Here is a 17,090-nt window from a genome sequence, read left to right on the forward strand (position 1 = left end):
AGGAGATTCAGATGCTGCTGCTCCCCTCTGTAGCCATTCAGTCACAGACAGTGACCAAAAGTACTTCCTCCCTGCTCCAGCGCTAACTGCCTCTATCAGTTAGCGCTCTTGCTCTGGAGTCTGCAGCCCTTCACAGACAGACTGAAGTGCAGGCTCAGAAAAATGTAATCCCGGTTATCCCGCACTAGCTGTCACATCACGGTCTCATTGAACTCTGCGCCTCTCTGTCGGCTCTCTCTTCCCGCCTACTATGATCATGATGAAAAAGAGAGCCAGGCGCTGGTTGGCTGGGCTCTGGCAGAGGCTGCAAATAGACATAGCCTGTATTGAGCGGTATGGGCCGCACGTTAAGCGCCACTGGGTGGCAGTCTGCAGCATACTGTGTTGACATTGCTTCGGTCCCGGCTGTCAGCTTAGACAGCTGAGGCTGCAACTGGGGGCAGAAAGCACCTGTCTTCATATGGCAAGGGAGTGCTGATCGTGCTCCCTTTACCAAATGAAGCCAGATCCCTTCTGCCCCCAGCTGCAGTAAAATATTTTTTGTAGCATAGAGGACTCTCCTATTTGGGCCTCCACAGAAGAAAGCTCCTGCTTTAGCTGAAACGTTTGGCAGAAGGCCAACTTTGTTTCATCCTAATGGATTAAAGGCTATTTGGAAATCTATAAATCTATATACCTGTGTATACCTGCTTTTTATCTAAGGGACTGCAGCCGGATCTTTGATACATCTGGAAACATATATATATATATATATATAGTTTTGTTGGATTTGGGCGAAGTTTTTCTCTGAAATTACAGGGAGCGAAGGAGTTAAACAACTTTCCAGTTTACAATAATTATCAAATTTTCTTTGTTCTTTGAAATCCTTTGTTGAAAATTAAAAATAGGTAGTCCCAGAATCAGCATAGCTGAATGCATCTGGTGAACCACTGACATATTTGTACAGTCACCAATTCCCAGCTAGCTCCCAGTAGTGCATAGCTGCTCCTAAGCCTACCTAGGTATGCATTTCATCAAAGAATAACAAGAGAACGAATCAAATTAGATAATGGAAGTAAATTAGAATGTTGTTTAAAATTGCATGATCTGTCCCAGTACGCCTTGGTTTCTGTTATGAGAATTAGCCCTGCAAAATGATTGTTCTTAACATGTTTATCTCAATAGTGTTTCAACTTTCTATAATATCTAGACACTTATTTGCAATTAAGTTCAGTTCAAATGAAAGAAGATTATGCTCTAAACTGGCATCTCCCCCAGAAAACCCACATGGTATGCCATATGAAGATGGTCATATGAAAATGACTTAAATGAATCATAAGAGGTAAAAGGTCCTATAAAATGTTAACGGGACAGTCAATTCCAAAATAAACTTTCATGATTGAAATAGGGCATGTAATTTTAAACAACTTTTCAATTTACTTTTATCACCAATTTTGCTTTGTTCTCTTGGTATTCTTATTTGAAAGCTAAACCTAGGTAGGCTTATATGCTAATTTCTTAGACCTTGAAAGCTGCCTCTAATCTGAATGCATTTTGACAGTTTTCATCACTAGTTCATGTGTGTCATGTAGATAACATTGAGCTCACACACGTGAAGTTACCGAGGAGTCAGCACTGATTGGCTAAAATGCAAGTCTGTCATAAGAACTGAAATAAGGGGGCAGTTTGCAGAGGCTTAGATACAAGGTAATTACAAAGGTAAAATGTGTATTATTATAACTGTGTTGGTTATGCAAAACAGGGGAATGGGTAATAAAGGGATTATCTATCTTTTTAAACAACAAACATTTTGGTGTTGACTGTCCCTTTAAATATATAAAAACAATTAAAAGCAGGCACGAAAAGTGTTACTTGGTAGTTTGGAATACCCATGGGGAAGGTGTCTCAGTACAAGTAGCTAATACACTTATGGTATATAAAGTAATTTAGAAATACTTTATTGCTCTGAATAAACCTATAAAACATTTTTTTTTAATAGAATGCAATACATCGCTTAGTGTTTTATGTATTTCGTTGATAAACATTTTATTCTTGATGTAAGCAATGGGATTTGTATGTTTCTTTTGTAAAAGTATTAAAGAATACTGATTTTAACTATGGTGGATATTTTTAAACTTTGAGAAGGTTTTGTTATTTTTTACTTCATCATGGTCTGGATTCTCAGAAAGCATGTTCTTTTTGGGACTTAATTTAATGATAAGGGATAGCTTAACTTAATCATGGGATGTGTACTTTAGTTTGTGAGAAAATATCTCTAAGCTATTCCCAGATCTGTGTTGGTCATAATTAAAAAAAGAAAAGCTTTACAGATTCTGTGTTGGCACTTTCAGCAGATGCATTGCTTTCACAATTATTTGATCATTCAGTTTCAATTATTATTATTTTTTTAACAATATGCAGTTTCAAATGAAAGAAAATCAATTCTGATGATTTCCATGATGTATATAACACTGTGATCACACATATCACATCTAAACAAATGTATAGCAGTAAATATAAAGGCCTACATCAGCACTGCACAACCAAACAGTTGATCAGGTTTCACAAGTTGTTTTAATGGTGACTGAATGCATTTAAATACATCTGGGACCTATTCAGCTCACCCTATACTTCTAATGGATAGAGCAAAGCAGTAGTAGCAGGCTTATTGCACTTGTATTAAAAGAAGTTAGGTGAGTTTCGCACTTGTACGCATTATGTTCTTATTTAACTCTTTTTGATAACTTTGTATGAACTTTTATCTCTTGATATTTTGCATTTACATACACCTTAAAATGCTATAGAAATAAATGAAAAGCTCCACTGCCTGAGCAAAATATTTGCGCTCTATCATTTTTGCTTATTTGCGTTATCTGACATGAATCATGTTAGCACAATCCCTCATAGAAATCTGTTACCTGTAGGAAATTATGAATTCATGCTATCCAACATGAGTACTGCTCGTGCAATATATATTAACCATCCACTTGCAATAGCAGCTTAAAAATGTAAGCCGTATACTCTGGGCCAATGGTGTTAGTGTTCCATACTACTTGCATTTTTGGGTTCCACTTCTAATTTAGGCCATACCTTCTAATATTATAATGGTTTGAAGTAAACCATTCAAATAATCATTTTATCAGAAAAAAATCTTAACAAACCCCCTATTTTATAGAAAGACTTAACTATGGATGGGCAACCACTATCACTCTACTAGCATATTCTAGAGTGTTTATAAGGTAATTGTATCCCTTATGTTGGTTTCACTGTACAATTGTTTATACACTCTGTATATGATGATTTTTTTCCTTTTTTTCCCAAATACGTTCCTACATTCATTATAAAATGTATTAAAGGAATAGTCTAGCCACGTTAAACTTTCATGATTCAGATAGAGCATGCAATTTTAAGCAACTTTATAATTTACTCCTGTTATCAATTTTTCTTCGTTCTCTTGGTATCTTTATTTGTAAATGTAAGCATAGGAGCCGACCCATTGTTGGTTCACTGCCTGAGTAGCACTTTCTGATTGGTGTCTAAATCTAGCCACCAATCAGCAAGTGCTACCCAGGTGCTAAACCAAAAATGGACCATCTCATAAGCTTACATTCAAATAAAGATACCAAGAAAATAAAGAGAAATTGATAATAGGAGTACATTAGAAAGTTGCTTACAATTGCATGGTCTATCTGAATCATGAAAGTTTAATTTTTGACTAGACTATTCCTTTAAATCCTTTAATGCTAGCTGCTTAGTGAGACATGTTGAGGAGGTAATAATTATCCACAGCCTGGAGTGACAATATTTCTTGCAAATATATTCAGAAATACTTTATATAAGTAAGGCAGAGCAAAGCATTGAGAGTCAAATAGACAAATGAAATGAGCCATTGTGATTGAATGCTTCTCTCAACTATACCAAATGATTTACATAAAATACACTTGCTGAATGTAACCCCTGGATTCCAGTTTCCTACGTTATAATTACAATGAATGGGAAACAAACATAACATAAAAGAATAAGAAAAAAAAGCAGTATATTAACATTGTTTCATTTTTCTCTTTTATAGGCAGAAGACTAAGGCGAAAACCTGCAAAAAAGGGTAAACTAGTTATATGAATTAATGTCTTGTAAGTAAGAAACTGTGTTATACAAATGACTGAGCGCAAAATTACAAATTAAATATTCATTTATTTAAATAATTTTAGATCAGTTCATTAGTTTAAAAACTATTTTAGTACAGACCCCGTAGATAATAAATAAAATGTAACTTTTATTAAATAATTCATTATATATAATAGAGTTGTGCCTCTACCTTTATTAATATATAATACCAAAAAATGTGTTAGTACGCAAATTAACAATCACATTGCATGTATATGTACAGTGTCTAATGGTGAATCCAATTACTTTTTATAAATATTTACAACATATTGTAATAGCTTTGCATATATTTGTAGAAATTCATATTTCTCACTTTATAGGAGTCAAAACTCCAGCTTTCTATAATCCACTTGTATTAGATATTTCAATAAAATGTCAGAGTAAATACAGTAAGACTTTCAGGTCACTCAATATACAGGAAGACCTTGGTTTATTCAGTGGTTCTGTTGGAAAAAATAATAATAATCCACAATGGAAAGTTAATTAGGTATGTTCCAGGTCGCTCTCAAACTGACATCAATACGATAATTTTGCAAATAATATAATATTACTATAAATGCATTCTATGAATGAATAAACTAATTTTGTAGATAAAATCTAAAACCTATTGTCTATGGAATTTTGCACACTGTAAATAAACTTAACATAAAAATACTATGTGCTAGATTACAAGTGGCACGTTTGCTCAGCAGCGATACGAATATCTTGCCCATGCTAACTTGTGCTCCTATTGCAATTTGAAGGTAAACGTGTTTGCTTGAGCGCAATCAAAATGTACTCCGGTCAGGTTAGCGCTACTGAAAATTTCACATAAAGGGTTAGGGCTAAAAAAAGTTGCACCAAACACAACATAAATACATTAAAATGTACTGTTACACTCATATACACACTATCTAATAAAAAAATAATCATATAAATATTATATGGCATATGGCCATGTCTTTGACTGCAAAGGGCTATAATATATATATATATATATATATATATATATATATATATATATATATATATATATAAATAATGTATAATAATAATTGTATAATAATATTTAATAGTGTGTTTTTCTATGTATTGACTTATATTTCTTTTGTAAAATGATGATGGTCCACAGTCCACCATAACAAGGGATATATTTGCCGCCACAAGGAGAAAGTCAGGAACCCATACAAGAGCTTTAAAAGCCCTCCCACCTCCCATCTCTCTCTAGTTTTGTTCTTGGCCTCATAGGAGATGGTTGAGTATAGCGGTTGTTCCAGCTACTTTCTTATGGATTACAAATTGGGAGCTCAGACCTATGTGAGACCCAGAGTCTCTGGGGAGTATCATTTACAAAGAAGACAGAAAAGACTTTTCACAGCAGTTGAATGACACAGGGACACAGGAATACCCCATTTTCTGCAGTACTCGATACCTGCACCAGATGGGTTCTCTACTGGATACTGCTGCAATTGTATTGACATAGATGACCTGCCAGAGGCTATTTGTAGGTACTCTGACACAGGTACAGCATAGCCAGGGGACTTAATCTGTTTTCCTCATGACACAATTTTTTCTTCATATCATGTCCCTAACAGCTCTACTAGAATTGGGAACACTATTAGGGAAGCCTCTGATCATTTTTAACCCTCTGGCAGCTTTTGGGAGAATTTTTTGAGCACTTTTCAAAATTATGCGTATGGTCTTTTAAGAAAACCAGCAATAGCTTAAAGTGATACTAAACCCAAACATTTTTCTTTTATGATTCCGATAGCGCATGCAATTTTAACCCTTTCCGGTCCTTTTAATTTTTACATAGTGCCCCAGCAGGTCTTATTTTTATTTTCACGCCATAGATATATTTCTTTTAATCTGAAAATAAAGCTTAATTTCCCTTTCAGCATTACAAAAAAAAGCTTGAATAGAAAATTGCACTATGTACTTTCAGATATACAAAAAACATAATTTATGTAAGAACTTACCTGATAAATAATTTCTTTCATATTGGCAAGAGTCCATGAGCTAGTGACGTATGGGATATACAATCCTACAAGGAGGGGCAAAGTTTCCAAAACCTCAAAATGCCTATAAATACACCCCTCACCACACCCACAATTCAGTTTAATGAATAGCCAAGAAGTGGGATGATAAAGAAAGGAGTAAAAAGCATCAACAAAGGAATTTGGAAATAATTGTGCTTTATACAAAAATATCATAACCACCATAAAAAAGGGGGTGGGCCTCATGGACTCTTGCCAATATGAAAGAAATGAATTTATCAGGTAAGTTCTTACATAAATTATGTTTTCTTTCATGTACTTGGCAAGAGTCCATGAGCTAGTGATGTATGGGATATCAAATACCCAAGATGTGGAACTCCACGCAAGAGTCACTAGAGAGAGAGGGATAAAAATAAAAACAGCCATTTTCCGCTGAAAAAAATAATTCACAACCTAAAATATATGTTAATTCTGATGTGAGGAAAAAACTTAAATCAAAAGCAGAAAAATCAAACTGAAACAGCTGCCTAAAGAACTTTTCTACCAAAAACTGCTTCCAAAGAAGCAAATACATCAAAATGGTAGAATTTAATAAATGTATGCAAAGAAGACCAAGTAGCAGCTTTGCAAATCTGATCAACTGAAGCTTCATTCTTAAAAGCCCAGGAAGTGGAAACTGATCTAGTTGAATGAGCTGTAATTCTCTGAGGCTGGGCTTGATCCGACTCCAAATAGGCTTGATGAATCAAAAGTTTTAACCACGAGGCCAAGGAAACAGCAGAAGCCTTCTGACCTTTCCTGGAACCAGAAAAGATAACAAATAGGCTAGAAGTCTTCCTGAAATCTTTAGTAGCTTCAACAAAATATTTCAAAGCTCTCACCACATCCAAAGAATGTAAAGATCTTTCCAAAGAATTCTTAGGATTAGGACACAAAGAAGGGACAACAATTTCTCTATTAATGTTGTTAGAATGTACAACCTTAGGTAGAAATTTAAATGAAGTCCGCAAAACTGCCTTATCCTGATGAAAAATCAGAAAAGGTGATTCACAAGAGAGAACGGATAATTCAGAAACTCTTCTAGCAGAAGAGATGGCCAAAAGAAACAACACTTTCCAAGAAAGTAGTTTAATGTCTAAAGAATGCATAGGCTCAAACGGAGGAGCCTGTAAAACCTTCAAAACCAAATTAAGACTCCAAGAAGGAGAGATTGATTTAATGACAGGCTTGATACAAACCAAAGCCTGCACAAAACAATGAATATCAGGAAGTTTAGCAATCTTTCTATGAAATAAAACAGAAAGAGCAGAGATTTGTCCTTTCAAGAAACTTGCAGACAAACCTTTATCCAAACCATCCTTTAGATGATGATTTTGGAGATCACTCTTGGAATAAGAACTAGAGGCGGGAAAATATAAGCAGGTTGATAACACCAAGGAAGTGTCAATGTATCCACTGCTTCCGCCTGAGGATCCCTGGACAGGTACCTGGGAAGTTTCTTGTTTACATCAGATCTATTTCTGGAAGCCCCCACATCTGAACAATCTGAGAAAACACATCTGGGTGGAGAGACCATTCTCCCGGATGTGACGACTGAGGTAATCCGCTTCCCAATTGTCTATACCTGGGATATGAACCACAGAAATTAGACAGGAGCTGGATTCCGCCCAAACAAGTATTTGAGATACTTCTTTCATTGAGGACAGTGAGTCCCACCCTGATGATTGACATATGCCACAGTTGTGATATTGTCTGTCTGAAAACAAATGAACGGTTCTCTCTTCAACAGAGGCCAAGACTGACGGGCTCTGAAAATCGCACAGAGTTCCAAAATATTGATTGGTAATCTCGCCTCTTAAGATTTACATACCGCTTGTGCTGTCAGAGAGCCTCAAACAGCTCCCCAACTTGAAAGACTCGCATCTGTTGTGATCACAGTCCAGGTTGGACGAACGAAAGAGGCCCCTAAAATTATATGATGGTGATCTAACCACCAAGTCAGAAAAAGTCGAACATTGGGATTTAAGGATATTAATTGTGATATTGTTGTATAATCCCTGCACCATTGGTTCAGCATACAAAGCTGGAGTTGTCTCATATGAAAAAGAGCAAAGGGGATCGCGTCTGATGCTGCAGTCATGAGACCTAAAACTTCCATGCACATAGCTACTGAAGGGAATGACTGAGACTGAAGGTTCCGACAGGCTGCAACCAATTTCAAACGTCTCTTGTCTGTTAGAGACAAAGTCATGGACACTGAATCTATCTGGAAACCTAAAAAGGTTACCTTTGTCTGAGGAATCAAAGAACTTTTTGGTAAATTGATCCTCCAACCATGTCTTCAAAGAAACAACACTAGTTGATTCGTGTGAGATTCTGCAGAACGTAAAGACTGAGCAAGTACCAAGATATAGTCCAAATAAGGAAATACCGCAATACCCCGCTCTCTGATTACAGAGAGTAGGGCACCTAGAACCTTTGAAAAGATTCTTGGAGCTGTCGCTAGGCCAAAAGGAAGAGCAACAAATTGGTAATGCTTGTCTAGAAAAGAGAATCTCAGGAACTGATAGTGATCTTTATGAATCGGAATATGAAGATATGCATCCTGTAAGTCTATTGTGGACATATAATGCCCTTGCTGAACAAAAGGCAGAATAGTCCTTATAGTCACCATTTTGAAAGTTGGTACTCTTACATATCGATTCAAAATCTTTAGATCCAAAACTGGTCTGAATGAATTTTCTTTCTTTGGGACAATGAATAGATTTGAATAAAAAACCCAGACCCTGTTCCTGAAACGGAACTGGCATGATTACCCCTAATAACTCCAGGTCTGAAACACACTTCAGGAAAGCCTGAGCCTTTACTGGGTTTGCTGGAATGTGTGAGAGAAAAAAATTTTCTCAGGTGGTCTTACTCTGAATCCTATTCTGTACCCCTGAGAGACAATACTCTGAATCCAATAATTTTGGACCGAATTGATCCAAACATCTTTGAAAATTTTTAATCTGCCCCCTACCAGCTGAGCTGGAATGAGGGCTGCACCTTCATGCGGACTTGGGGGCTGGTTTTGATCTCTTAAATGAAGAAGGCTTCCAATTGGAAGCAGATTCCTTAGGGGAAGGATTAGGTTTCTGTTCCTTATTTTGTCGAAAGGAACGAAAATGGTTAGAAGCTTTAGATTTACCATTAGGTCTTTTATCCTGAGGCAAATAGAAATGGGGTCTTAAATAAAGAAAATATTTTGCGCCAAGTATGACGCACAACAAACAGAAAAACATTTTTTGGCGCCAAAAATATCCGGAAACACACTTGCGTCATAGATGACGCAACCTTGTGAAAGAACTCGGCGTCAACTAAGACCCCGGAAATGACAAATTTGCGTCAATGAACGTAACTTCGTGCCAAAAAATCTTGCGCCAACAATGACGTAATAAACTCTGGCATTTTGTGCCCTCGCAAGCTTAATTCTGCCAGAGAATTTAAAAGACAGTCAATTAGAAGAAGAGACTATACCCCAGGTAAGAAAAAATGTTTTCATAAAAAATAATTTCCCAGATATGAAACTGACAGTCTGCAAAAGGAAATATACTGAATACCTGAATTATGGCAAATATAAGTACAATACATATATTTAGAACTTTATATAAATACATAAAGTGCCAAACCATAGCTGAGAGTGTCTTAAGTAATGAAAACATACTTACCAAAAGACACCCATCCACATATAGCAGATAGCCAAACCAGTACTGAAACATTTATCAGTAGAGGTAATGGAATATGAGAGTATATCGTCGATCTGAAAAGGGAGGTAGAAGATGAATCTCTACGACCGATAACAGAGAACCTATGAAATAGATCCCTGTGAGGAAAACCATTGCATTCAATAGGTGATACTCACTTCACATCCCTCTGACATTCACTGTACTCTGAGAGGAATCGGGCTTCAAAAATACTGAGAAGCACATATCAACGTAGAAATCGTAGCACAAACTTACTTCACCACCTCCATAGGAGGCAAAATTTGTAAAAATGAATTGTGGGTGTGGTGAGGGGTGTATTTATAGGCATTTTGAGGTTTGGGAAACTTTGTCCCTCCTGGTAGGAATGTATATCCCATACGTCACTAGCTCATGGACTCTTGCCAATTACATGAAAGAGAAAACGTTAAAACAGTTACACTTTAGACCAGTATAGAAAAGTCTAAAGTGTAACTGTTTTAACGTTTTTGTTCATCTGAAAGTACATGCTGCAATTTTCAAAAGCTCCATGTAGGAAACACTGGCAGTATATTGTCATCCTACCGGTGCTCAAGCCTCTGATAATGGGAGCGGAGATTCCCAAGTAATGATTCCAGGAAACCCACCTGTTTGGTTCCGGTAGCACCGTCTTACCACGCCGTCGCCATACTAATTGCACAGCTAAATAGCAAGTCCAGCAAGTTATCGCTAGATGTCGCTATTTAGCTGTGCAATTCAAAGCAAAAAGTCATGCCGGAATATATCCGTCAGTGGACCGCAAGCAGTAAAACCCTTTGTCGGATATATTCCGACATGAGACCGGAAAGGGTTAAGAAACTTTCTAATTTACTCCTGCTTTTTTGGTATCTTTATTTAAAAAAGCAGGAATGAAAGTTAGGAGCCGGCCCATTTTTGGTTCAGCACCATGGATAGTGCTTGCTGATTGGTGGTTACATTTAGCCACCAATCAGAAAGTGCTACCCAGGTGCTGAACCTAAAATTGGTATATCATAAGCTTTCATTCCTGCTTTTTCAAATTCAGAAAAATGGATAATAGGAGTAAATTAGAAAGTTGCTTAAAATTGCATGCTCTATCTGAATCATCAAAGAAAAAAAATGGATTTAGTAACCCTTTAATGCTTGATGAGGTTCTAAAGTTCAGGCTTTGGTTAGGCTGGGGAACATATTTTTTCAGGGTTTATAGGATTATTATGTTTGGTGCACTTTATTTTACTTATCTGTCTGACTACCACAAAATATGAAGAGAAACCGACCTTACCACTTTTGTGGAAATTGGAGATGGTGAGAAACTTGCGCCTCAGGAATCCTCTGTCCCCCATTATCGGACTGGAGATGCAGACTGTCAGAAATTCTATGACACACACGGAGATGGCAGCAGCATAAATTATAACCAATTTTATTATGGCATAAGGAAAAGTCCACAACGTTTCGGGGTCTTACCCCTTAATCATATGAATACACAGTAGCACTCAAGCATGTCCTTATATACCTACACACAGGTGTAATTAGGAAGCAATTAGCAAACAGCTGATAAATTACATCTTCTCAATTGCATTACACCCTCTAGTGGTGATCTATAATATTGCATCATTTAATTTTTATTATTTGTCAATCCTTCAACAAATGACACAAAGGGAACAAAGTGCCCACAAATCTCTTAAAAACAGATTTAAAAACATGGAAAGCAGCCTATCAAAATAGTAACACCTATTTTCATAAGAAAATAGACCAATCCAGGTCTCTATTCATACCTTTTGGTTGCAAAGTCCCTAACTTGAAGATCCAAAAAGCTTCTCTTTGCTTTAATAAATTCTCCCTATTACCACCTCTCCTGGGTCTATGTACCTGTTCAATGATCTGGAACCTCAGTTGTGAAATGTTATGTTTAGCCTTAATGAAGTGGTGTGCTACAGGGGCATCCAAATTCCCCCTCCTAATACTAGATTTGTGCTCATTCATTCTCTCTCGTGCCTTACATGTCATCTCACCCACATAGAGGAGCCCATACGGGCACTTGATAAGATACATTATTTATTCGCTATTGCAATTACAATAGCTATTAATATTAAACTTCTTACCTGTATGTGGATGAAAAAACACTGTAATCATGTTGCTGCAGCTAAAACAACCCAAACAAGGGTAACAACCTTTATTTGCACTAGTTATATATCTTGTGCCTCCTGTCTTAGCTGTACCAACATCATTCCTCACAAGCTTATCTCTAAGGGAAGGGGCATGTCTAAACGCAGGCATAAAGTTTTCCTTAAAAGCTTTAATGTCCGGATTACACTCATATAAAATATGCCAATGCTTTCTCAGAATGCTTATCACTTTATTACTTTGTTTGTTATACTCTGTTACAAAAGTTATCCTATCCTTCTTAGCTTTATCCTTATTTGCTTTCTTATTATGAAGAATATCCTGTCTCATCTTACCTTCAACCTTATCCAAATTAGACTTAATTATTGTATCAGGGTAACCACGTTCACTTAATAACTTGCCCATTTCATTGAGTCTTTGATTAGATAGAACCGGATCTGATACAATTTTTTTGACTCGCAGGAACTGGCTATAGGGAAGAGAATTCAAAAGTGCCGGTGGATGAGCACTCTCATACCGCAAAAGATTATTGCGATCAATAGTTTTTCTATAAATATACGCTTTTAAAGAATTCTGTTCCCTATAGATTAAGGTGTCCAGCAACTCTATATGTTCTTCACTCCAAGTCAGAGTAAACTGTATATATCTTGAGCAACTGTTTAGGTCACTGACAAATTTAAGCAGGGTTCCAATATCGCCCCTCCACACGCCAAAAATATCATCAATATAGCGCCACCAGGTGGCGCCATATTGCTGAAATAACAAATTTTCATAAACAAAACGTTCATCTTATGTGGTGAAAAAGGCTGAGAGAAATGGGCTTATTGATGTTAAAACTATGGAGTACCTTTGTGTGGATAATTATATTACACCTATTTTTTATACTTTGCCAAAGGTACATAAAAATGATAAAAGACCATCTGGAAGGCCCATTGTGGCGAGTACTAACTCAATTTTTTCTAATATTGCCATATATCTAGATAAGATATTAAGACCTTTTGTTACAACGTCAGAATCATATATTAGAGATACTGATGAACTAGTGCAAATAAAGGTTGTTACCCTTGTTTGGGTTGTTTTAGCTGCAGCAACATGATTAAAGGTGCAGTGTTTTTTCACCCACATACAGGTAAGAAGTTTAATATTAATAGCTATTGTAATTGCAATAGCGAATATATAATTTATCTTATCGATTGCCCGTGTGGGCTCCTCTATGTGGGTGAGACGACACGTAAGGCACGAGAGAGAATGAATGAGCACAAATCTAGTATCAGGAGGGGGAATTTAGATGCCCCTGTAGCACACCACTTCATTAAGGCTAAACATAACATTTCACAACTGAGGTTCCAGATCATTGAACAGGTACATAGACCCAGGAGAGGTGGTAATAGGGAGAATTTATTAAAGCAAAGAGAAGCTTTTTGGATCTTCAAGTTAGGGACTTTGCAACCAAAAGGTATGAATAGAGACCTGGATTGGTCTATTTTCTTATGAAAATAGGTGTTACTATTTTGATAGGCTGCTTTCCATGTTTTTAAATCTGTTAAGAGATTTGTGGGCACTTTGTTCCCTTTGTGTCATTTGTTAAAGGATTGACAAATAATAAAAATTAAATGATGCAATATTATAGATCACCACTAGAGGGTGTAATGCAATTGAGAAGATGTAATGTATCAGCTGTTTGCTAATTGCTTCCTAATTACACCTGTGTGTAGGTATATAAGGACATGTTTGAGTGCTACTGTGTATTCACATGATTAAGGGGTAAGACCCCGAAACGTTGTGAACTTTTTCTTATGCCATAATAAAATTGGTTATAATTTATGCTGCTGCCATCTCCGTGTGTATCTGTTTGGGGGTTTGCAGGAACCCTGGCAGCGAGCAGTTGGCATTTAAGGGTGCTGGACTTTTGACTGTTTGCAGAAATTCTATGACAGCAGAGACCCTAGATTTGGCACCTGAGTGAATAGAGCTTAAAGTCTTCTGGAACCCCTAACTCAGGAGAAGAGTCTCTACCTCATGGTCTTTCAAGAGAAATTGAGTGGCTTAAGCAGTACAATTATATATTATATTCATATGTGAGTAACTTGTGGAAGTCTTTTGGGACTCCTGCATGACAACATTAACTGTTAGATTATGGCAGTTCCCCACCAGCTTAAGATACGAACACTGCAGTTACTGCATTCACTTCAATCCAAAGGGGTTTGCTAGACACTTTTATTATGTTCAAATTGTTAAAAACGTATATTGTCCATTACCTATATAATCAGCTAGCTTACTATTTGATCCCTAAAACTGCAATTAACAGTACTTATGATGGTTTGTTGTAGTTTCTCCCGCACTTACTATATTGTGCCTATTTAGTGAGATAGGTCTCTTAAATATCTAAATGCATCGTATTACTACATTTGAGTACATGACTAGTTTAGCCTCTTAACTGTATATCTATGCATAACTTGGTATAACATAAAACTGAGGTGTTTAAATGCCATAGTCAGAAGCTGCTTGTACAACCTTATTTCCTCTTTGCCTGTACCTTATTCCTATGACAACATTATATGTGTTCACATGTTTCACTCTATTTGTTGTGCCTTTTTAGAGTCACCTTAGCCCTGACACCAAAACTCTATTTTTATATAGCTCTTGAAAGTGTTTCTTGTGTCACATGTTGGCTGAGTATTTCAGAGGGACAGTACAGAACATAGTTTTAGATGCTTTACTTTGTAATATAATACATATTTTATGCTCCTTATCTGTTTAGTTATAGTCAAACTGTCTGCGGACGAGACAGCAAGGCACCCTTAATTTACGTAAAGCAGGAGCTAGAATTGCAGTTCTTGGTTTAACTTAGCTTAGTTCCTACAAGTTCTGATACCATCCAAATTCACTTAACTTAACTTTTGAATACCAACGTTATAGTATCCAGGTAAAAAAATAGTCCATCTCCCCTTGAGACTCCTTAGGTAAATTGTATGAACCCGCTCAGCCAACTTAGGGAATATATTTTGCATAATTATATATCCTTTTCTGTTATAATGACCCCTGACTCTACTTGAAGAAATTATAGGTTCTACTACCTCCCCCTAATAAAAACCAACCCATAAAAAAAAGGGACATAGGTAACTCGATACCCAAGTTCACTATATAATATGGTTGTCATTTAAGTTATTTGGCTTAAAAGGTACTGATCCAGAGTAGCGTTTATTCCATGCTTAATAAACTCCTACAGAGACAATAGACCACCGTATTTTAATATAATTATGGCTGTTATAGACTTAGCTCCCACTGCTATAACATAGTTCCTCTATACCCATCTAATTAGAATTGAACCATATATACTCTCCACATAATAGTAGCTGCCTATGCAGACACTAAAGTAGGTAACTCTCTCACAGGTCTTTACTGGAGATGAGAATTAGAACCCCTATAACTAGTAGGTGCTCACTACCACACATGCATATGTATCTGCTCTGCTTGCACTGCAGATTATAGAACTTCCTTCTAAGGGCACAAGAGTGACCCTTGCTTTCTTCTACATGTTTATCACTCCCCATGCATTAGTCAAACTATATCTAGGGGGCACATGTGAGGCCCAAAGGCTTGTTCAGAAAACTGTGTATATAAGTTTAAAACAAATGTTCCTATATATATAAATAAACACAAAAATGAGGTTAACTATTGGAGATCCACAAGTGGTCTCCGTTTATCCATGAATACCCTCTGTTGCTATGCACATTCTGTCTTACTAGGAGGTACAAAAGCGACTTCAGATATCATCTGGAGGGTACACAGTTTATTTGGCAGATGAGATCCGTCTTGATATTATTGAAACTTGTCATATGCATATATGTTATTACTTTCATTTGGTTCTTATTGGTTGTATTATATGTAACAAATCTGTGATGTATGTTTCCATAACATGCTTTTTGTATGTCTTATCTTCAACCTCAATAAAAATATTAAATAAAAAAAAAAAAGGTTTAAAATACACACACTTATAACAGAGCATCAAAATGCTTTTATTTGAGTAGAGCCCCTATGTGCAAATCAAATGTGACGAGAAAAAATCTTAAACACACTTACATACAAAATTGTTTACAATTTTTTTTCATCAGATGGTGAGAGTCCATGAGCCATCACGTGTGGGAATATTCCTCTCCTGACTGCTAGGAGGAAGCAAAAGACACCCCAACACACCAGAGCTTTAAATCCCTCCCACTTCCCGTGATCCTCAAAGATTTTTTTTTTGCTTCCTTGATGAAAAGTGAGGTGAAAGTGAAGTGCAAGAGCTACTCATCATCTGAAAGGGGATCTTCTAACCGTTATGGGGCCCAATTCCTCCTTACAATAACCTTTTGTTCAGGGGCAGACAAGGAGTTTTCAGCCAGGCAGTGAAAGGTCTTGAAGAAATGTTGCAGGCCTCCCAGGTGAAATGTGGACTTGTCAACCAGTCCCCTGGGTTGAAATGCAGTTACTGATATAGATCCTTGGCATTGTGCCCGCACCTCCTAGAATGGGTTTTTCTGCAGGAAGGAAATTTCTGCAGCTGAGATTATCACAGTGGGTGGCGGTGCTGAGCTTTAGGTACCTGCACCTTCATAGCCCATCGGCTTTTAGTATGAACATGTTCACATGCTTCACATAGTCTGGGTACATATATTTATATACCATATATCTTATGCTGGCAGTTTATAGCACTTCTGGGCACTTTAAAAAAACTTTGTTTTTTGAGGTTACTGTTCCTTTAGTGTGGTCAACTTATTGCGCTCAGAAATTGCTTCTGATCAAAGCACAGTATGTTTTACTTCACCTGCACTAAATTTCTATTGATACCTTCAGATTTTTAGCTTTAGCACTCACCGGTAGTACAGGTGCGCTAAGGGTTAAGTGTTTTTGTGCTCTTTGTCTGTTTTAATCATTTCCTGTTTCTGTGTTGCAGTATCATTCTCAGCATTTAGGAAGGTTCTTAGGACTGGTTGAGTTGGCAATTTTATTTCAAATTTGGGGTACAATTTTTTTTTAACCGTTTATCTGCTGTGTTAGTTGCTATGTAAGCCTTTTTACTGTTTTACCGTTTTCATGGCTTATTTCAACAGTACCTTATTTGTAT

General features: G+C 36.7%; 1 protein-coding gene across 3 annotated transcripts in view; it reads left to right on the forward strand.

The window, feature by feature from the left end:
• APLF (aprataxin and PNKP like factor) overlaps positions 1-17,090 on the forward strand; it is a 1,047,939-nt gene that overhangs the window by 950,332 nt on the left and 80,517 nt on the right. For all 3 annotated transcript variants that reach the window (XM_053712114.1, XM_053712115.1, XM_053712116.1), the window contains one exon: positions 4,049-4,081. In XM_053712114.1, the coding sequence (XP_053568089.1) occupies positions 4,049-4,081 (33 nt within the window). The remainder of the gene's footprint in view (positions 1-4,048; positions 4,082-17,090) is intronic.

This window comes from Bombina bombina, chromosome 4 (assembly GCF_027579735.1).
Source record: "Bombina bombina isolate aBomBom1 chromosome 4, aBomBom1.pri, whole genome shotgun sequence".
NCBI classification, from domain to species: Eukaryota; Metazoa; Chordata; class Amphibia; order Anura; family Bombinatoridae; genus Bombina; species Bombina bombina.